The following is a 21,290-nucleotide window of genomic DNA, read 5'->3' on the forward strand; positions in this document are numbered from 1 at the left end:
AAATCACATGTACGGTCACTAAGAAGGTATAAGAGCCTTTACAAGTATTACTACCCTTCATGTTTCCCAGATCTCTCATTTTGAATATATTGAGTAAAACTAGAAATTGCAGTAGTTTTCTAGGCAGACACTGAAGAGCTTTCTCATTCCATCAAGTATTACAGAAATGAACTCTGACTTCCAGTCAGACAGTGAGCACGATTCAGCTTTTAACTAAAAGCTATCAGTTTGTTCCTCGATTTTAATGATGAACTGAAATTAAAAGCCTACTCATATACGGCAAAATGCTCTATGCACAATTCTGTTAGAATACAGTAATTCTACTGCATGACAGGATTTGAGACCTATTTTTTGTTCATTCCTGATGAGCTGGGTGTGGAAACCGCCTCCCTGCCTGTGAACAGACACCATCTCCCCCTGCGCGCCTTAATGAATTCACATTTACCACGCACTTAGCGACTCCCGAGTGCAATCGATAAAATGAAAAGCACTACAGAGAACGGCCGTGCTACGGGGAAAGCGAAACGGGGAAATTAGAGCGTGTAAACGGAATGGCTCGCGTTTGTTAAGGGCTTCAGGTGGTGCGGGGCCGAGCCCCTGAGGGGAGGGCGCTTGGCGGGAAGGGCAGGGCAGGGGGTCCCGCGCGCCTGCGCAGTGGCGCTGCCGCCGGGGGGAGGCGATGCGGCTGCGCGGCCGCAGCGGCTCCCGCAGCGCCGGGGCCGGGCGAGGGGTGGGAGGGAACGGGCCGGGAGAGGAGCGGGGCAGCCGGCGAGAGGTGCAGGATGTCGGCGACGCTTTACCTGCTCTCTACGTTGGGTGGATACGTCCTGACTTCGGCTCTTCTCCTCAAGTGTCCGGGGCTGCTCCACCGGCCCAAGCGGCAGCGCTTCCGCTGCCGGCACATCTCCCACCGCGGCGGTGAGTGAGGGGCCGCGGGGGGGGGGCTGTTCCCGCCGCTTCCCGCCCTTCCCGCCCTCCCCTCAGGCGGGCGGGGGCCGCGGCCGCTCCCCGGGGGCTGCAGCCCGACCCGGCTGCGGGCGCTGAGCGGCTCCCGGGTCCCGCGGCGCCGCTTCCCCGCGCCCTCAGGTCGCCCCCGGCCCCGCAGCGCTGTCCGGAGGCTGTTGCGGGGCTGCTGCGCGGGGTTCGCGACGGGCTCCCTTTAAATCTTCCTCCCGCAACCTAATTTTAGGTGCCACCTGCTGACCGGTGCTTGATTTCAACGCCGAATTAATCGCTGAACTCAAAACGCGTCAGTCGGAACCAGCTTGTTTGCCGCGGGTTTCGCCCCTCAGACACATTTGTGTTCTCTTCCTAATGACTCCGAGTTACGGCATTTCTCTTCCGAATGAGAAAACTGACTGTTGCTTAGGTCAGGGACAAAAGATCAGTCTTCTTCCCTCTTAACTGCTTACCCTGTTTCCCCAAAAAAATAAGCCCTAGCAGGCTTTTTCAGGATTTTTTTAGGATGCTTGAAATATAAGCCCTACTCCAAAAATAAGCCCTAGTTACAGCTCATTTAAAAAGTCAATTTAAATAGTGTCCAGACAGCTATACATGTAAAAAAAGTAATAAGTTTTGGAGCAAAAATTACTATAAGATCCTGTCTGATGTTTGGGGAAACAGGGTATTTGCTTTGCTTTCTGGTTGCAGAAGAAATGTGATTTGCTGGGATTCTCTTCTTGCTCCCTTTGCTGTTGGAGGCGGTTAAAGGTAAAACCCGTCCCGTTTTGAGAGTCTTGTGCCAAGGCCTCTTTGGTGGGCTGGCTGCTTCTATCTAAAGTAGCTAAAAGATGCCTTTAAACTTTCTTCTGCATTTTCCAAAGTACTGGGAGGAAAAAAATACAGCAAATGGTATTTTCCTGTTCTGCGAAGGTCAATTTTTTGCTTTCCCTGCTGCCTCCTTCAGTTCATGGAAATAGTTGGGTTTCTAGTAAATGTTTTTTCCAAAATTCTATGGAAGGTACGTCCGATGCTGAGTTTAAACAGTTTTCAATGTTGTGTTTAGTGCCAGCTTGTGCGGTGTTTGATCGTAGTTCTACCCAATGGTCCTTAACTACTGCTGCTGCCTTGAATCATTAAAATATAAACACTAGAGCTGATCTCTTGTAGATTTTTATTACTTGCATTTCTTTCATTTCGTTTATATGACAGATTAAGTTTCTCTATAGTCTCAAGTATAACATAAAATGCACCTTTTGGTTTGTAATGTGTACATTAGCTGTTTCCTGGTAGGTTTGTGTTTTCAATCAGCCAACAAGGGTTCACATTTTGCTTGTCACCTGTTTGGCCATTAACTCACAAGCTATTAAACGCTTGCAGGTGACTTCATTGGAACTTGGTATGATCTCCTTAACCTTTTCTTCTCTCTTCCTTGCGTGATAGCCGTAGTTGGGATACACAGCCCTGAGCCCGATTGCAGGTGTTGCGCTAAGCGCCAAGAGCAGAACAGGAAGCCTGACTCGACGGGAAGATCAGTCCGTAGGTGGTGAGAGCCAAAGTCCACGTGTCTTTTAATTGTTCCGCGTGTACTGCGAAATACACCTGCGGCACAAGTACAGCCCTTAGCATCTCAGCAGCTTTTTGCTCATCGGGTACTATGAGACCCAAGATCACTTAACTCTTTGCTCTCTGCAGTGTTTACCTTGTAAATTAAATTCCTAGGGGACTTAAGTTCTCATCAGGCTTTAGTCATGCTGTAGCTTTAGATGTGGGGTCAGGTTTCCTGTTGCATTACTCCTATTGACTTTGGAGATCAAGATAACACTTGTTTGGCTTTTTCCTCTCTGAGATGAAGCCTTGTGTGTGAAGTTTTTTAATTCTGACGCTTCTTCATGCAATAATTTTCTTATCGCTTTATAGCTTGCCAGTGGAAGCAGCCCTGAATTATTTCTTCACTTCCATATAATCTTAAAGTTGATCCTTTCCGAGATCAATAATTAAGCCTTGATACTCTGCCTTGGAGTCATTCGTCAATGCCAGCTGCATGGACTGGATTGCACTGTCTTTGAGATGGGGTAGCATGGTGATTTTTCTACAGAATCACAGAATATTTGAGATTGGAAGGGGCCTCTGGAGATCATCTCGTCTGACCTGAGCAGAGGCAGCTAGCGCAGGTTGTCCAGTTAGGTTTTGAATACATCCAAGGACGGAGGCTCCACGGCCTCTCCAGGCAGCCTCTTCCAGAGTTTGATCACTCTTACAATTAAAAAAAAAAGGCTTTTTTCTTATGTTATAAACTGAACTTCCAGTATTTCAATTTGTTCCTGTTGCCTCATTCCCCTGGACACCACTGAGAAGAGTCTCGCTCAGTCTTCTTTATTCCCTCTGATTTGTTATTTGTACATGTTGGTAAGATCACCCTGAGCTTCTCTCCTTCAGTCTGAGCAATTCCAGCACCCTCAGCTTCTCACCATATACAAGAATCTCTCATCCATTCAAATTCACAGCCCTTTTCTGGACTTGTTCCAGCAGATCCGTGTCGGTCTTGTACTTTGGAGCCTAGAGCTGGACGTGACTCTCCAGGTGTGGAGTAAAAGGGAGCGATCGCCTCCCTGCACCTGCTGGCAATGTTTGTCCTAACGCACTTCTTGGCCTATATCAGGGGAGAAGTCCAAATCAACAGCTTGTAAGGGTCATCTCCTTGAGCCAGTGCTTGACATTGACTCCCGCTTGTCCCGTGGTGGGGCTTTCAAAGTCAGGGTGTGCGATCATAATCATTCTGGCTCTCCGGATGCTGAAGTGTGCTGGGGAAGGCAATTTCTGCACAGGAAACGTGTAATTCACAACGCAAATGGACAATAAATGAATCTGTAGATGCATTTACTTAAAATGTCAGAAACCCTTCAGTCAGCCCAGCCTTTTCGTTTTTAAGGAGGAAAAACGAGTGAGTACATCAAATTGCTTGCTTGTCGTAGTTCCCTTTCCTGAGTGTGGTTTGTGAAAGCCACGTTGCTGATTTAGAATTCCTGTTTCAGCTAATCTCTCAATTTTTTCTTTCCTCATTTCCCCAAAACACTACGAGTCAGGCATTTTGTTACCTGCTGGTTTGACTTTGCCATACCTACCTCTCTGACATGTTTTGTTTTAATTTTGGAAATATCTCCCCCGGAATGTTAGGATACTGTTGTTTTGTTCACATGTTGAAGACTGAGGTTCTTTCCCCCCACTTCCTTATCATTCAGGATGTTTGGGCTGTGTTGTCACAACTGATAAGTTATCTAAACCCTCAATTTTGATTGCAGTTAATTTATAACTAATCATCCAGGTCCTGTGAAGCGTTTTGCCATCTGTAAAGTCATCAGAAGTCTTTAATGAGATTCTTATGCTCTCCTCTGTTCCTTGGTTGCTTTTGACATTCAGCCTATTTTTAGTTCTGCCATCAAATTCCATAAAATATTGGTGAATGTCTAATCACAGGAGCTGCTGTGGACTCCCTGTGCTGCTTTCCCTTAAACCACGCGGATTTTGTCATTATCATTCTAAGTCAGTTAAGTCTTTTGTTTTGTAAACTTACCAAAGCAAGCTAACCTGATAGCAACAATTATAAACTGCGACTTGTGTGTGCAGAGAATTGCGTTGCTTTAATTAAGTAATTAAACAGAGACTTGAATAAGTATGTACTGGTAAGGTGGTGGTAATAGGCAAGGCCTTAATTGAAGCTTTTATAATTGTTGTTTACAAAGTCTGTCATTCATCACTGGCAAAGAGTCGTTAAAATTTGCATAGATATCCTCATCAGTACCTGTTTCTTCCTGAAGTTGTTTTGTTTTCAGTATCCAATATTGCCTGTTTTCCGGGGGAGGGAGATGGCACAACCTTCTCCAATTCCTAACCAGGCTGATTTCTGTGCAGAGAATGATGGCTTAAGAGCTTTGGAGTTTACTCTTGCCCAAGAGAAAATGTAATTGGCCTGTCCTTTCATTTCTGGAGTTGATGTGTCTCATTCCTTGTGGATGAGAACTCCTCCTGCGAGCAGCATAAACCTCTATTGACAGATTTGTGCTGTATCCTTGCACTGGAAAAAGAGATTGTCACCTCTTTGGGCATCAACTGGGTTGTGTGTTTAGGGAATGTCAGCTTTAGAGTCTCAGGCAATTTTTAATTTAATTGTGTTTTGTTGTTGCTGTGGGTGTTTTTTTTCTTGCCGCCTTTACTGGTATTACTGCTCTAACTCTGAAGCAGACATTTGTATATACTGTTCCCATGTCTGTGGATTGTATTATCATAGCCAAATACAACACCTTTAAGGCAAAACAGGCCGCCCAGCCTCTGGTAAAATAAAGACTTTGTTTTGTGTATTCAAAGTGCTATACAAATCCCTTGAGCCTCCCTGGTAGGTTAGCAGCAACAGGGATTTCTGACTCTAGCTTCATACTCATTCATCCAAATATTTCCTCAAAATATGTAAATTTTTTAATCCATTTGTTGTTGTTGTTGTTTCCATGGGGATTAAGGGGGAGGAAAGGATTTTGTACACGTTTTTGTTGTTTTTGTAGGTGCTGGAGAGAACCTGGAGAACACGATGGCAGCCTTTCACCAGTGAGTACAACTGATGATCCCTATAGCAGGGGTGTTCTCGGTGGTGGTGGTGGGTGGAACAACGGAGACAGACAGGAATTCCGTCAGTTGTTTGGAGCACAGCGTCCTGTTTCTGGAAGGCATCTCTCCTTGGGATGACTTCTGTGGATTGCTAAACATCGCTCCAATTTAAACACAGGGGAATCAGGATACCGCAAACCCTGATTTGTACACAGTAATGTAGGAGACCAGAAATAAAACTCCTGAGGCCTGATTCCTCCTGTGCTAGCTAATAAAACATGAAACAATACTGCTTCCATGTTTAATGGCGATTACTTCCATTAATTTGTTTATCATTATGAAGCTCTTTCTCATAACTAATACCATACAGTGTTTTTTTGATGTTTCTCAAAAGGTATTTCAGATCGTAGCCTGTACCAATGTGCTGATTAGCACACCAGGCTGGATTTCAGGGAGGCTGAGTCTGTTGACAGCTATTCTGTCTGTAAACAATTATCTTAGATATTCCACAGTTTCATGGTGCTCAGTCCCCTCCTCTACGCAGAAGGTTAATAATTTGTCTCCTTGAATAATTGTGACTGAAATCCTAATGTTAACTGACTTCTAATACACCGTCTGTGAAGCTATTAAAAACGTTTGTGTTATGTTTTTCCCTTCATACACATACTTCATTTGCACAATGCATGAAAGCCTCTTATCTAGGGGTTTAAAATTGAGTTGGTACTGGAAAGCCTTTTAAGCCTCCGGGTTTTAGCGGTGAATTCTAACGCGGTTCTCAAAGGCATTTGAAAAAGCAGCATATCTGAAACTCCAGCTGCCGATAAGCAGTGACCAAATTATGGAGGTTTCTCTTTGTTTCGTTGGGGTTTCTAATTTGCCTTGTGCTAAGCAGCCTCATCGGTTTGCACATTTCCTTGCAGGCTGAGCAGCGCCAGCTTTCCAACCAAACGGCGCTATTCAAAGTACTGCAGTATTTTCTATCTCCATGGAAGCTTAGCATAGTTTGGTGTGTTCTGTGTGCTTTTTTCTTTCTTTCCTGCTGGCCTCCCTTTTTCCAAGTCTGCTACCACACTTTCTGGAAAGCGCTGCTTCTTTTATAACCATTTCTTAATTTTAATTTAGTATCATCCTGGTTTTATATGCAGAGGGCTCCTGCAAAGAAAGTTTTACCATAACCTGTTTTTATTTCATTCCCTACTAAGCTGCAGTACTTAAAGGACTGGGCTAGGAAACAAAGAATGTTTTATGATAATACAGACCTATCCCTTTGATTTTGCTTTGTTGACAGTAACCCAAGTATTGACAAGAAAATAGTTCTGTTTATGCTCTTTAGCAGTGATTGGAGAATATTTAACACTGTTGCATGATAATGAAGGAATTGTTCTAGTAATATACAAACCAAGTGTAGGGAAGGGGGAAGGCCTTATTAGTAATTTCAAGTTCTATACTAGCTTAACTTACAGATATTCTGGAAAGCAATTGCAAGCTTTTCATACCAAAGACAGTATTTTTTTGTTTGTTTGCATTATAAAATGCCTAATAGATTGCGGGGGGAGCTGTAATAATGTTATACTGTATTTAAATGCTTCTGTGGTGTTTTTAGATTTTAAAATAATTGATTTTAAGCTGAAAGAGAAACTCACAGTATTTTGAAGTATTTGGGGATCTGGCATAAAAGATGTCATAAAAATTTAATTATGAGTTTAATTGCCCTTAATACAGCTGTGTACTTTAGGACTGTTGTGACAGGAAGCTGCTAAGAAAACTCTCCAGACGTTTTCTTATTGTATTTCCTTCTCTCTTGTGAACACACTTGGTTTAGGGAGGAAGCTTTAAACACTGTAGTTACAGCAATACAGTTACATAGTCAACTTAGTATTTACAAACTTGCTACATTGGGCTACATTAGACCTTGCCTAATGAAATTTAGTTTCCAAGGTGAGGCTTTTCTCACGTATTTCCTGGGGTGATCTTTTACTTGAAAACAGTTGAACAGGAGCAAAGAGCTCGGTCACCCAAATGTGCAGCTGTGAGTCTGCTTCACAGCTGGAGTTGTGGGACAGGTGGATCTGAGTCCAACACGTTCTTCTGAGTCTGGACTCTGAATCTGGAGCAATGGCCGCTTGATGTGTTATTGTGGAGCTGCAGGACAAACTGATTTCCAGCTGAAAAAAATCAGCACTTTCTGGAAGCTTATTTAGCAGCAAGCTGCTAGTAAGAGCCTGGCAAATTCTCAAATTCATTAACAAGACAAGTTGTTGTTCTTGTTTTTCCATGCAGCATCAGTCCTGATTTTCTTAAGCAGTAATATTTCTAATAAATTTTGCTGGTTAAATTATAATATGTGGTGCTAGATGGGAACATCTTCTATGAATTTGGCAAGCCCCCTGCAGCATATTGAAGATGCTTTTCCTCCAGAGGAAAAATTACATAGAATGAGCTGTGTGTCTTCCATGTGTAATAGGATTTTGTTCCTCTCCTAATTCTTAATTAGCAGCACTGGAAAACAGTTAACAAATTGGTTTTAATTTGACAACCCCCTTCTTGATCATTATCCCAGCTGGACCAGAAATTGTGTTAAACACTTATGGGAGTGTGTTCTGGGTTGGGGATTTTTGTTTGGTTACTGCATTTGTGAATGGTATGGCACGTCTGTGCTTAATAAAGCCCTTTTCTGAAGGGAAAGCCCATTACTGAAGTTGCAGAGGTTTGGGTCTGGTATAGGCTGAGCTCACAGACATTCCAGGTTTGTTTCGGGGATAAAAAGAACATCCTGATGTTTTGAAGGAAGAGTTGGGGCTCCAGGCTGGGACTTCTCCCTGTCTGCTGGAATGAAACCTTCCACGTATCTTTTCTAATGAAATGAGCAATTCACTTCTCATTGGAGTGAAGCTTTATATTTCTGTTCTGGTGTGTGGTTTCTTGCACTTATTTTTCATTACTATTATTACAACTTCCCGCTTTCTTTTACTCCTTCTATGAGCTAAGCTTCTATTGAGTGGATTTGGGATTGGATTAGAACTTTCCGAAGCAGGTACCTCCAGTGGGATTAGTTTAATTGAATGACATATATGCGTTAGGTTTGGACCTGTGCAAAATACACATGTGGTTCAGGGCAGAATTCTTTGCTTCCAGTGCAGTGAATATAGGGACAGACATGCTGGAGCTGGATTGTCACCTGACGAAAGATGAGCAAGTGGTTGTGTCCCACGATGAGAACCTGAAGAGATCAACAGGAGTTGATGTCAACATATCCGACCTCAAATACTCCGTAAGTTGAAGAAACAATGTTAGTGCTGTTGTATGATGTTTAAAAACAAGTTGGCAGAGTGGCTGGGGTGGGCAGGAAGGTTGTGTGTGTGTGTCTGGTGCCCCAAATCGATGGAGAGGATTCATCTTGTCTGACTTAAAATAGCATGGTGAAGGGAGAAAAACCGGTATAGTGAAGGGGGAAAAACCAGGACGTTTCCAGAGGATGATGAACTCCGTCCGATAGCAGGTTGGATGAGCAGCTCTCTGTGATGGCAAAGGAAGCTCAGGAAACAGGTTCCTCGTCGTGTGACCAGCTGTTGATGGGAAAACCAGGAGATGGTTTAAAAGCCTGTTTTACAGAACCAGCTTCCCATCTGATATTTAAGTGGAATTCTCAGAATTTTTAGGCATCTAGAAGTGTTTTGCCGTATTCAGCTACAAGCAACACAAGCCTAAGAATGCCAGATAGTTCAAGTAAGAATGAGCGAAGTGCTTTGAAATCACTTTTTAGGCAAGAAATTTTTTAAAAAATATGATTTTTGTATTTAAAGCTAATGTACATGGCTTATGAATTACAATTTTTGGTCATTTTTGAGAAAAGTCATTATTATCTCCCTGCATTTGAATTAATGTTCAATTTCCCTTTTTTTTTTTAAGGAACTTCCACCATATCTCTGCAAGCTGGAGGTCACATTTCAGAAAGGTAAGTCTTTTGTCTTTTGCTGTTTGAATTTACAGTGGCTAATTTTCCATTATTATAGTGTGGCAATTTCTTATTTTGGCCAAGGGAGTATCACAGTATCACAGTATCACAGTATGTTTGGGATTGGAAGGGACCTCAAAAGATCATCTAGTCCAATCCCCCTGCTGGAGCAGGAACACCTAGGTGAGGTCGCACAGGAACATGTCCAGGCGGGTTTTGAATGTCTCCAGAGAAGGAGACTCCACAACTTCCCTGGGCAGCCTGTTCCAGTGCTCTGTCACCCTCACTGAGAAGAAGTTTCTTCTCAAATTTAAGTGGAACCTCTTGTGTTCCAGCTTGATCCCATTACCCCTTGTCCTATCATTGTTTGCCACTGAGAAGAGTCTGGCTCCATCCTCATGGCACTCACCCTTTATATATTTATAAACATTAATAAGGTCCCCCCTTAGTCTCCTCTTCTCCAAACTAAAGAGACCCAGCTCCCTCAGCCTTTCTTCATAAGGGAGGTGCTCCACTCCCTTAATCATCTTCGTTGCCCTACGCTGGACCCTCTCCAGAGTAGAAAAGTGGATTTGCTTATATAGGTACCTTGATAAGAGAAGCTTTACAAGGGAAATACAATCCTAGCTCTAGAAACCACTTTTTTTCATGCCAGCTGGCAGTGACTAAGTTTAAGCTTGTGGGACTGTGATTTGAATGAAGCATACAGACTAAAACTCAGTTAATTAGAAATGTTTATTAGAAATGGTCACAGCAGCGTCAATGTTCTTTTTTTCCCCAGAATCTCAGAGCGAGGGCAAAGACAACCGGATTCCGCTCCTGAAAGAGGTGTTTGAGGCCTTCCCACAAACTCCCGTCAACATTGACATCAAAGTGAACAACAACGTGTTGATCAAAAAGGTACGTGAAAATCTAGACTGAACCAAGACCAAATGTCATGTAATGATGTTGAAATTCCAAACGTTTCTTGGAGTTGGTAGCGGTCTGTAACACTAAAATTTTTATTCTTGGACTGCTTCACCCTTTGTGTTAGATCTTGCTCCATGGTTGAGGTTAATACAGAAGCCAGAGAAGTGATAGTGCAAGATATTCACAAGCAGCTCTCTACTGACCCTTTATCTTGCCATGAAACCGATGCTACGGTGCTAGAGACGTGTTTTTATCTTTCATGTGAAGGTTTGCCTACTAAAGCAGCATAAAACATGATGTCAGTGCAAAGATAATTGTTTGTTGCAGCAAAGGAAATCTGCTTTCCGTCAGATACTGTTTCACCACCTAGCTTTCTTAAATTATTTAGAGTATTTTTGGAGATATAATGTTTTTTCCCTTTATCTGTTGACTTGAACACTTGTTTCTTCCCAGTCAAATCGGCATGATCATCTTAAGATGGGAGAGAGTATAGAAGAACTATTTGTTGTTTAATGACTTATGTAGTTGAAAAGTAGCAAGTAGAGTTTCTGTGAAATAATTCTGCACGTAATTTTCAACGGATACAGGTTAGACTTTTGGGTTTTGTTCATATTGCAGGTTTCAGAGCTGGTGAGTCAGTATAAGCGAGAGCATTTGACGGTGTGGGGGAATGCCAGCTACGAGGTGGTATCAAAGTGTTTCAAGGAGGTAAGAATGGGTCCAGCTAAACTTCTTGTTTGCTTGTTACTGTGTGGAGTACAGAACGTACAGAAAAGCACCCTGTAAATCAAGATCTAGCCAGTTACACCACGCTTGTAGGTGCAAAGAGAAATCTTGCACTTAGATTATATTCTGCTTACTACACTGTTACAATAGGTCAGGCACAGTTAACATCCTTACACTCTGCAGTAAATTACTTGAGGAGTTAAGCTTAATCATGTTTTATTCTTGTTCTGTAAAATATAGGGTGTTATGATTTTATGCCAGGAACTCTCAGAGCCTGTTATGCACATCATTCATCTGGTACAAAAGCTGTTTTCCTAAGGATTGCTTGTTGTGTGTTTCTTTTTATGAGAAGAACAGATGTGGCCACTAGCTGACACACAGCTATATTGGTATAAAGCTGGTTTACAGCTATAGGTTCTATAAATCAGTGGCAGCCTAATCTTCAGGTGCAAGTGCTAAACTTTAAACGCTATGAGTAGATTTAATTGCAACAGACTCAACAATCTCCCAAGATAATTTGGACTCTTTCTTTCCTGGTTCCTGCAGAACGCTGACATTCCCATCATCTTCTGCGTGCAACGTGTCCTCCTGCTTCTTGGCCTGTTCTACACAGGTCTGCTGCCCTTCGTTCCTTTCAAGGAAGAATTCTTGGAAATCCCCATGCCTTCAATCATCCTCAAGTGAGTGAGAGTGGGTCAGTGGGTGAATGATAATGGCAGCTTGAGCATTGGTTCACTCAGTACCCTTGGGCCAAGGAGCCTGTTTTGTTAGTTTAGGCACTTTTATATATCCCTAAGAGAAAGCTGCGCAAACCTCTGTGTTTAATCCATCTCTAGCCAGCTCTGAGTTACTCAGTTGTAAGTGCCTGTGTACACCAGAGTTTCCTGTTTACAGCATCTCCTGTAAATATCGCCTTCCTGCAGCTGCCTGTACAAGGCAGCTCGTGCTGATGCCATACACGTGTGTGGCAGCGTTGTACAAATAACACTCTTGCACTTTCTCCCTATTTCTCAAGAAATTAGTCTGATTAAGACCAAGAGGCAATAAGTAATAGGGTGGATATGAGATTTTATGTGCTCTGTGTTTCTCGTACTTCCCTCAAAATGCTGCTGCACACCCATCTCTGCTGCATCTCTAATGGAGCACTTTTCTCATGTGTAACCCAATTCTAAGTCACCGTCTTAGTGAAATTACTGCTCTAATTTGAGAAACTGCATGATTAATTCTTCATGTTCCTTTTGCAGGAGCATCTCAAGTAGTGCTTTAATCTATGCTCTGGTAATTTTTTGTTTTCTTTCCCTCAACAGGCTGAAAGAACCACAGAAGATGACAAGAAGCCAGAAATTTATAATCTGGCTAGCTGACACGTAAGATTTTAATCTTATTACATTTTTATTTATATTTTGCCTATATATTAACAGTTGGCTCAAGCAACTAAGGCTAGCTATTGCTATAGCTACTTATGTAAATTATAGCTATGTAATTTTTTTCATTTTCTTCGAGCGTTTTTGTCAGCACAGCATAACTCACACTCAAATCGTATGTAGGTGTTCCTGTATGCACTGAAATGTGTTGAGGTGCAGTAACGTGGGCATTATTCCAATTTAGTCTATTTAGTTGCTATCATTAAGTGTGCTGAACTAATTAGCATGCAGGTAGATTCAGAATGTGGCTTTCACGTTTCATGGGATTGTGACTTTGATAATGTCAGAGGAGAAAGCGTTTGGTTTGCATGTAACACTTTGCATTTATAGAATATCCGTGCTTTAGAGGAAACTTGGTCATACGCTTGCAGAGGTTGAACATGATCACAGTAAATCTTCTGGCTCTTGCCTCTGACATCTGCGAGTTTGATTTCTTGAGTGGCCAGTAGAATTTGGGTATGTTTTGGTGCAAAGGATGAAATCTGTTCTGAAAGCAAAGGGATTGATTCATTAGATGTGGTTCAGGGTACCTGTACCATGGAGGAATCATCTGCCAGATTTGATCATCAGAAGAGTTGATACAAATATCTGTAGCTAATGCACATTTTTGGGTATCTATGTTAGCCAGTCTTGAGCTGCTTGAACTATAATCAGGTTTCTAATTGTGGAAAATATTGAATCTAAATGCTCTGTGGGAAATTTATTACAGAACATCAACAGGCATTGAAAATTCCATATATACTTCAAGTTCTTGAATAACGTCTTTCTACTTTCCACAGATTGCTAATGCGAAAAGCACTTTTTGACCACCTCACTGCTCGGGGCATTCAGGTATGTTGTGGCAATGTGCTTTTAACCTAGTGAGAATTTGAGCCAGACAGGTACGGCCTTATGATGAATTTGTGTTCTCCCCGACACGTTTTGTTGCGTTCCTGAGACTGTAAGTTGCTTTTTGGTTCCTGAGCAGTAGCTTATACTGTTAGTTTTGCAGTTCTGTAGTTGAAAAGGAAGACCTGTATGCTTGGAAAAAATCTTTTTAAATCTCTTTGGGATTAATTGTTTTTCCTACTTCAGCAGATTTTAGGCTTAAGTGTGAACTGCTTACCTGTTTGGGGCTTTTCAGATATTTCCAAAAGTCAAACTATTATTTTGTGAAGTCGCAGGTAATGAAATGGGGGCGGACTCACCACTAGAAAATGCCTCCTTGAAGGAGGCGAGGGGGAAGAAGTTGGATATGTTTGTGGGCATCACAGTGTAATCATTTTCAATATATGCAGCATCATCTCTATCACATTAAACAATTTAGGTCAAAAGTCACCTTTTGAAAAACGTATTTTCTGTAATAACTTGTCTTTCTGTCCCATCTCACAGGTGTATATTTGGGTACTGAATGAAGAACAAGAATACAAGAGGGCGTTTGATCTGGGAGCAACTGGAGTGATGACAGACTATCCAACTAAGCTTAAGGAGTTTTTACACCATTATCCAGCATAAAGGAAGAAAACAAAGGAAGTTCTCACAGAATAGATTGTGAGCCAAGGATTTTCTTCATTAAAAAAAAAAGAGCAGCATACGCAGATCATTTTGTTTGAAAGATGTAATCGGATGATCTATTACCTTGTTGTCAAGTTGCTACCTAATGTAAAGGTTGTCTATTTATTTTATAACTTTAATTACATAGTTTACATATGTAAATAGGTCATTTAGCAACGGCACACTTCACAAATAGTGAAGACTAGGATGGACGTTGCAGGCTAGGGTACCTGTAGATACTCAGCATTATTTTACCTGTCACAAGTGTTCCTAAGCAGATGTCAAGACAAGTCAGTTATTCCAGTTATATTGTAGTGGGCAGAAGCTAAATAACTTCTGAAAGTGTGCCCTGTACGCACTTCTTGTGTTGCTTTTAGTTTTCAGACAAGTTGTAGGGCAAAAAAGCAAAACAACGCACAGGAGAAGTAGAAACCAGAATCTGGCTAGCCAGATACTTCTGGGAAGTGTAGGCAGTAAAGGTGATCACTTTTTAACCAAAATTAACTCATTTGGTCAGTAGAGATTTACTCCATTATTCTTACTGATAAGAATGTTGAGCTTGAGTTGCAACCCTATTTAGACCCCTTTCTGATGTGATGGAAATACTGTGACTTGTTGGTCAAGGTCTAAATAGTGTATTTCAGCCAGGTTTTGGGGTTGCCGCTGAGTTCCACTGCACAGGTCTGGATTTGCCCCTGGCTCTGACCTGCCTGTCAGGCTTCCAGAAGGGAAGATTGCACTTATTATAGATTACACTTACTTTGAAATAGTTTCTTCACAAAGGAAGCCAGTGTTCTAGAAGTCTTTTGCACATTTGTAGTTCTGACATCTGTCAGCTTGTTGAATGAGAAGCTGGTTTTAGGGTGAGGGACCAAGGAAGACTAAGTTTGGTCTAGTTTTGTTCCTATTAAACAGATTCACTCAAAAGCAGATTTATATGCACATATAAAAAGATCAAGTGTCAGTCTATAATGCGTGTAAATTTTAGGCTTTTTCTCTCCACAAAAGTACATTAAATAGTCATTAAGTTTATAGACATGGAAGTAACTTTACTGGCAAAAGCCAGGAAACCCCAGGTATGGTGGAATGGGGTTAGATGGGAAGGTATTTCTGGAAGCTTCTGTGCTGTTCTGTCATCATGAACAGGTGGTGTGTGTGTGTCAAACAGATTTGAGCCTGCGAGGCCGGCGTGTTTTGGTGTTGTCAGGATGGTAGACGTTTTCAGAAGGAATTGAACTACTGTAGCTTAATTACACACGGTGACATGTATACAGCTCAGTCATTTAATCATCAGATACTGCTGGAACAAAACTATTGTTTGGTGATAGTATCTGCTTTTTTAAGGAGCTTTACGGGAAAATTATGTATCTTAATAATGAATATAGTACCCGGATGCAAGAGGATATTTACTGCAAGGTATACTCAGTGCTGTAAAAGCTTTTAAAGTAGGTTTTTTCCCTTGCCAGCTCAGATTTGGAAGGGCTCATTTCCCTCCGCTGTGCTGTACTTGGAATCCTGGAGCATCTTTGCTGTTTCACGATGTCCATCGATCGGTGTTAGGACATCCAGTCCATCTGGATGGATAATGTTTGTTTCTGCATTATAATTCCTTCCCGAGGAACATTTCTACATGGATGAAGTAGAAGAAACTACTTCAGTTAATGATTTAAGTGGACATGTGATGATGGTGGCAAAGGAGTTAATGGTGTCCTAAATATTTGCCTGGTTAAGATGGCTGTAGATTCAATTTCCTCTTAATTTCATCAGGCTTGCTGTTCATTGAATGGAAGAGTGGAAAATGTAACTTCCTAACTGTTCATAGGAAAAGGAATGGAATTATTTATTGTGTACTGAGCTTCTTGTTCCCTTTCAGACCCGTTATGTCTGCTCAGACAGCTGCTAATAATCATAGTCATAGTTCTGCCTGCTTTCCAGTAGTCACAGAATAGTTATCAAATGGGCTCGTATGCAGCTCAGTAGGTAAATGGAGGATTTCCACCCGTTCTCTTAATTTGGTTGACGAGGCGGTGTGTAGCTCCAGGTAGCTTTTAGGCAGAGTGGCTTCCTTCAACTCAATTTTATTGCTATCACATTTCCAACATGCCCTCCTTTGTTAAGATGCAAATACCATCGTGGTTTTAGAGAACACTCACCTGTTAAAGCTTTATTTTGGGTAGGAAAAGCTAAGTTTTAAAATACTGGTCTTTATTTCTGGACTTGATCTCTCAAGGGACAGGTGATGACTTAGTTTCTCTCTCAGGTTTCCCTTATCACTGCGTAAATGATTCTGCTTTATTCTTATATTGAATGACAAAACACAGTTATAGAAATTACAAACTTCATTTTAATTTTGTTTTAAATCTTTTTCCTCTTTAGCAGTGGTGTTGGAAGCTTCTCCCTTCAAAGATGCTCAATGTGTTTTTTAACCACTAGTCTTCCAACATCTGATGTAGCTTTTGACTGTGCTATTTATATGTGACCTCTCTTTGATAAGTCTGCTACTTAATATCTGAAATGGGAATGAATCAAGTTACATGAGAGGGAGGGGTTCGGTGCCAGAAAAGCTGCTGAATTGATTCAGTCACGGATTTGGGCTTTAGTACAAGAGCCAAAGTCTCTTGAGACAGATCACGTTGCATGGATGAGGCCATGATCCGAGCACCAATGCACAGGGCGTAGGCCATGATAACTGTTTGTAACAGAATAATGTGGAATTGAGGTAACTGTAGAATGTTTGTTCTATCAAATCATTGTTTTGAATATTCCAGAACTTGCTGTGTGATTTTTAAACCACTTGTACAAAAAAGCATTTGTTGAGGACTTGCACAGCTGTCCAGGAGGATGTTCAGTTAATCTCTCTCCAAGGAGAGATTATTTTCAGGTACTTTTAACTCTGTATATTGTTTAACACTTACTGTGTTCTCAATCCTGTTGCAAAATATTTTATGTATGGAGGATGATGCATGTATTCCATGCGCTTTTAATTTGCAGAAAGTCTCGTGGACCTCTCTGGCTCCAAATCTACAAAGTGATTTTTTTTCTTGTAAAGAAAGATTCACAGTCTTGAAATGTGACACATTAAAACATCTTTGCTCATAAAAGATCTAAAACTAAATCCTTATTGTGACTTCTTTGCCTAGAAACATGATTTCTGAGGTGATTATAGTGTAGTAAACATTGTCTTTGACAGTCCACAGGTGTCTGTGTCTGACCTGGGGACAGCAAACCACCCATGTTTAGCGTATGTTCGTATTGACACATGTTGTTTTGTTGTCCCGTGTTGGGCAATGGTTTGATATAAATATGACGCTCTGATACCTACGTTCCTTTCCTCATGATAAGCAGGTTAACGTTTCCTCTAGTCCTAGAGGTAAATTTCCAGCCAGGATTGCCACTAAATTACATTGAATACTAGGTTTTAAGGTCAAGTGTAATTTTAAAGCCTTGAGGCTTCATATTAGCCAAGAGAGGTGAAGCAAGGTTTTGTATGTAACATTATTTAGTAACTTTTCAAGGTTTTTGGCAGGCTGATGAGAGGATTTCCCTGATTGCTCCGGGCAGTATTTTATTTCTTACTACACATTCTAAAAGGTTAGTAAACCACAACAGGGAATTGGGAAGCATTAATGAATATTCAGATATCTTTTAGCATGTGGAGTATTTGTCTGTGATCACTTCAGGTTGTGCAACGTATATATCTGCAGTATGAAGACTTGGTACTCAGAATGTTTGAACTAAGAATATTTGGAATGCTCTTGCTCCAAAGTAAGAAGGCTCAAGGTGCAGCTGTTTTCATATATTTTTCAGGATATACTTTTCCACATTGAGCGAGATCACTGGTGCCGGTTGGGATCTCAGAGATCCTGGTTTGTCCCTGGAATTTCCTGCGTGTGCGGGGGACGGATCGTTTCCCCGGCTGAAAAAGCATGGGAAATAAAAGCCACCAAACCTTCACAAAAGCAGAATGTCAACTGGGAGCCTGTTCTCCTGCCTCTTGCCGGAGGAGGCCGCCACAGCCCCGCTCATTTCTGCTGATCTTCAGCAGGAATCTGCTCCGTCCCTCCACACAAACCCTTCCCAGCAGGGAGAGCTGATGGGGACACCGCACTGCAGGGCTGCATTAAAGCAAAGCTCGTTCAGTTACAGATTGTGAGGTTTTGCCATGGTTCTGGGACTAGATAAGCTGGACTAGCCTAGTTCCTCATTGTAAGATGCAGAATATTGCAATGGGAAGTCAGATGAGCAATTGGCACGCTCCGGATTTAGAGCTTCGTGAAATCTTTGTGATTCAGGGAAAAAGATGAAGTGCAGGGGACGCTTGCATTTTGTTATTGGACCAAAAATAGCGATGCTGCAAGTCGGGGGGAAAACCTACTGCTGTTAATAGGTGAAAACACCTTTCTTTGGTCTGACGTTAGCCCAGTAAAGGTATTAATGATGCTAATAAGCCGTGCTCCCAAAGTTTGCAGCCAAACTCCATAACGCAGAATTGGATGTGAAAATGGGACTCCAAGCTTGCATGAGAAAGTAACCAGGACCCAGGTACAATTTTATTCATCCAAACCAAGTGAAATTCTGCTAATGAAGCACTGTTACCCTAAAAGCTTCCAGTTTTCTTAAGTCATAGGGATTAGCACATAATTTAAAGGAGAAAATTGGGCTTTTTTATTGTCTTATTTTTCTATGACCTCAGACCTATGTGAACCCGTAAATTTCCATTATGGTGCTGAATTTGAGTGTATTCAGTGGTTATTAACTACCACACCGCTTGGATATTTGTTAATGACAGATTTTAATTGTACTTGGTAGTACCACTAGCTTATGGGGCAAAAGTGTAATTTTGCATTTTAAAATGTGGTCTGTAGAATCCCTTTGCTACCTGGTGTGTGTTTTAGCGATGCCACCAGAGGGGTGTATTTTACTTGTGTGGAAGAAAAAGACATTTAGTTTATATCACAAGGTAAGTGGTTATTTTTCTACCCATGTGTAATTTTAAAAAGTCACAACAAATAGAAATATTACCTTGTATCGCCCCTTATTTCCTGTGTATTAGAGTCCATATGTTTGACATATAGAACAGATCGCTGCCCTTCCAGTTACCATGAATTACCAATTACTAGCAAATTGCTTAAAATATTCTTGAGTATTTGCTACAGCAGCAGATTAGAACAAGAATAAACTTGTAAAGCAAGTATCGTTCAGCCAATGTGATGTGTGACTTTTATCCCTAGATGTGAGAAAAGGACCGATATAAAATGTTATTAAATCTGTACTTTATCCCATTATGAGCTCACATTACCAGCCCTCGCAAGACCGTGTGGAAATCATGCCATGAGAAGCCTTTGAATCAGCTTGCACGCTGTTTGTCTCTTAATTACGGTGTTTTGAGGTAATTGCATTTCATTTTGCCCTTGTGCTTTTTCTGGTTTAGCTGTGTGTGTGCTGCCACATGCATATACATCGATATGTGCATGTATGTAGTGGGTATAAGATTGCCAAGATCATGGTAAGCAATAGGATGAAGCTAATGGAGATTTCCAGGAGAAATACGTAATATCTTCATTGACAATTAGTCCTCATGCTAATTATGATGCTATGGCGTGTTTCAGAAGTCGGGTTAATATTGGTGGAAGCTCATTTGCCAGCTGGGGGCTGTCTGTGGAGAGACAGAGAGCTGGGGGGAGAGTCCAGACCTCTGTTTGCTTAATGAGGACTAATTACCCAGGCATTTCGAGCCTGAAATGAGATGGTGGTTCCCCTTGTCCCCCAGCCCAGGGTTTCCCAGCGCATCCCCCTTGTTCTGGGTGCGGGCTGAGCATCTGTAGTTAAAACACCTAAAAATGGCAGTGCCTCCTGCCAAATTTTCAGGGTTTATGAGTTATTTTCGGGGAAAACCGGTCATTTAGGAAAACGTTGCCCGTGTCGGTTTCCCCGGTGCCGCGGGCCGGAGCCCCGGCGCGCTGCGGCAGGCTTGGTGCAGGATCCCCCGCGCAGGCAAGCGCTGCTTTTTTTCACGCGTGTACAGAGCATCCAGCGGCCGCTGCTGCTGCCCGGGGAACGCCGGTGCCGCACCGGCCCTGGGGTCCCGCCGTCGCCGGTCCCCCCACCCGCGGTCGCGGCGCCTTTAAGAGGAACCGCATCTGTTTGTTATTCCCCCCCCGCGCGCCCCACGCCGGCAGAGCCAGCACCGCTCCCATTGGCTGCCACCGCCCCAGCGCCGCTCCCATTGGCTGCGGCCGCCCCAGCTGCTGTCTGCGCGAGGCAGCGGCAGGGAGGGCGGGGGGACGATGCGTGCGTCTGTGTGTGCGCGGCGCGGGGGGGGCGGGAGCGCCCTGGCCGGCTTCGCACTTTGATTGGTTGCGAAAAAATGGGCTGCGGCTGGTCGTAGCCAATCGCCGGGGTGTTGCTATGTGCCAGCGGGCGGTGATTGGTTGGCGGCGGTGCCGCTCAAGTCTGGTAGGCTTGCGGGGAGCGCCTATAAGGGGAGGGAGCCGGCAGGAGGGGGAGGGCGCTGCGGGGCTCCCCGTTTCGCGTCGCTCCGTCTGCGCTGGGGACGCGCTGGAGGCGGCCGCGCCGCGGACAGTGAGTGCGGCGGGGGGTGAGGGCCGGGCGGCCGGGCCGGGGGCGGCGGGGCCGGGGTGAGGCCGCCGCGCGGAGCTGCGCCACATCCGCGTCCCCCCCCGCCTCCCGCAGTGGGGCAGCGGGGGCGGCTGCGCGGAGCGGGGGGGGCGCTTCCCCAGGGTCTCTGAGGGGAGCGGCCCGGGGCGCTGCGGGGCCGGGAGGGGGCAACAGGTCTGGGCCCGGGAGCGTGTCCGAGGGGCAGCCGGGGCGAGCAGAGGGAGCTGCGGGGCAGGGCTGCCCGCCGGAGGAGGAGGAGGAGCGGGGCACTGCCGACCGACCGTCTCGCTGTGGCGAGTAAAGGCACAATAACAACCTGAGCCCCCGGGTGGGATCCGCGCCGGACACGAAGCCGTGCGGGGAGCTGGGGGCTCCGGGGGGGGTTCAGCATCTCCCCCCGGGCTGCGGGCGCCTCCTGGGCCGCTGTGAGCAGCGAGAAGCTGCTGCTGCTGCTCTGTTTACCAACAGCGCTGCCGAGTCCCTGGAGACCAGGCCTTGCCCGGTGACATCACGCCTGGTGTGGCCGAGCGGAGGTTGCGGGACACCGGGAGCGGTTTCCTCACGGGGAGCGGGCTGGGGTAGCTCGG

The 21,290-nt window shown here is 43.7% G+C and overlaps 2 protein-coding genes across 5 annotated transcripts in view; both read left to right on the plus strand.

The window, feature by feature from the left end:
* The first annotated feature begins 675 nt into the window (after positions 1-675).
* GDPD1 (glycerophosphodiester phosphodiesterase domain containing 1) lies at positions 676-17,194 on the plus strand. Its single transcript, XM_082068251.1, has 10 exons — positions 676-918; positions 5,496-5,538; positions 8,674-8,809; positions 9,448-9,493; positions 10,275-10,393; positions 11,021-11,110; positions 11,675-11,808; positions 12,436-12,495; positions 13,332-13,383; positions 13,924-17,194. Exons 1-10 carry the CDS (start codon positions 783-785, stop codon positions 14,044-14,046), a joined length of 939 nt encoding a protein of 312 aa, XP_081924377.1. The 5' UTR covers positions 676-782; the 3' UTR covers positions 14,047-17,194.
* Positions 17,195-20,588: 3,394 nt separating this feature from the next.
* Positions 20,589-21,290, plus strand: part of YPEL2 (yippee like 2) — a 34,475-nt gene continuing 33,773 nt past the window's right edge. For 3 of the 4 annotated variants that reach the window (XR_014185668.1, XM_082068701.1, XM_082068702.1), the window contains exon 1: positions 20,589-20,667. The gene's annotated coding sequence lies outside the window, so the exon portion shown is untranslated. The remainder of the gene's footprint in view (positions 20,668-21,290) is intronic. The other variant, XM_082068703.1, reaches the window with a different exon arrangement.

Source organism: Streptopelia decaocto (genome assembly GCF_964273445.1).
Source record: "Streptopelia decaocto genome assembly, chromosome: 18".
NCBI classification, from domain to species: domain Eukaryota; kingdom Metazoa; phylum Chordata; class Aves; order Columbiformes; family Columbidae; genus Streptopelia; species Streptopelia decaocto.

Excerpts from the sequence above, each read along its gene's own strand:
- GDPD1 (XM_082068251.1), top strand. The coding sequence starts at position 783 with ATGTCGGCGACGCTTTACCTGCTCTCTACGTTGGGTGGATACGTCCTG. Across the intron at positions 5,539-8,673 it reads ACGATGGCAGCCTTTCACCA|TGCAGTGAATATAGGGACAG; the intron begins GTGAGTACAACT and ends CTTTGCTTCCAG. Across the intron at positions 10,394-11,020 it reads ACAACGTGTTGATCAAAAAG|GTTTCAGAGCTGGTGAGTCA; the intron begins GTACGTGAAAAT and ends TTCATATTGCAG.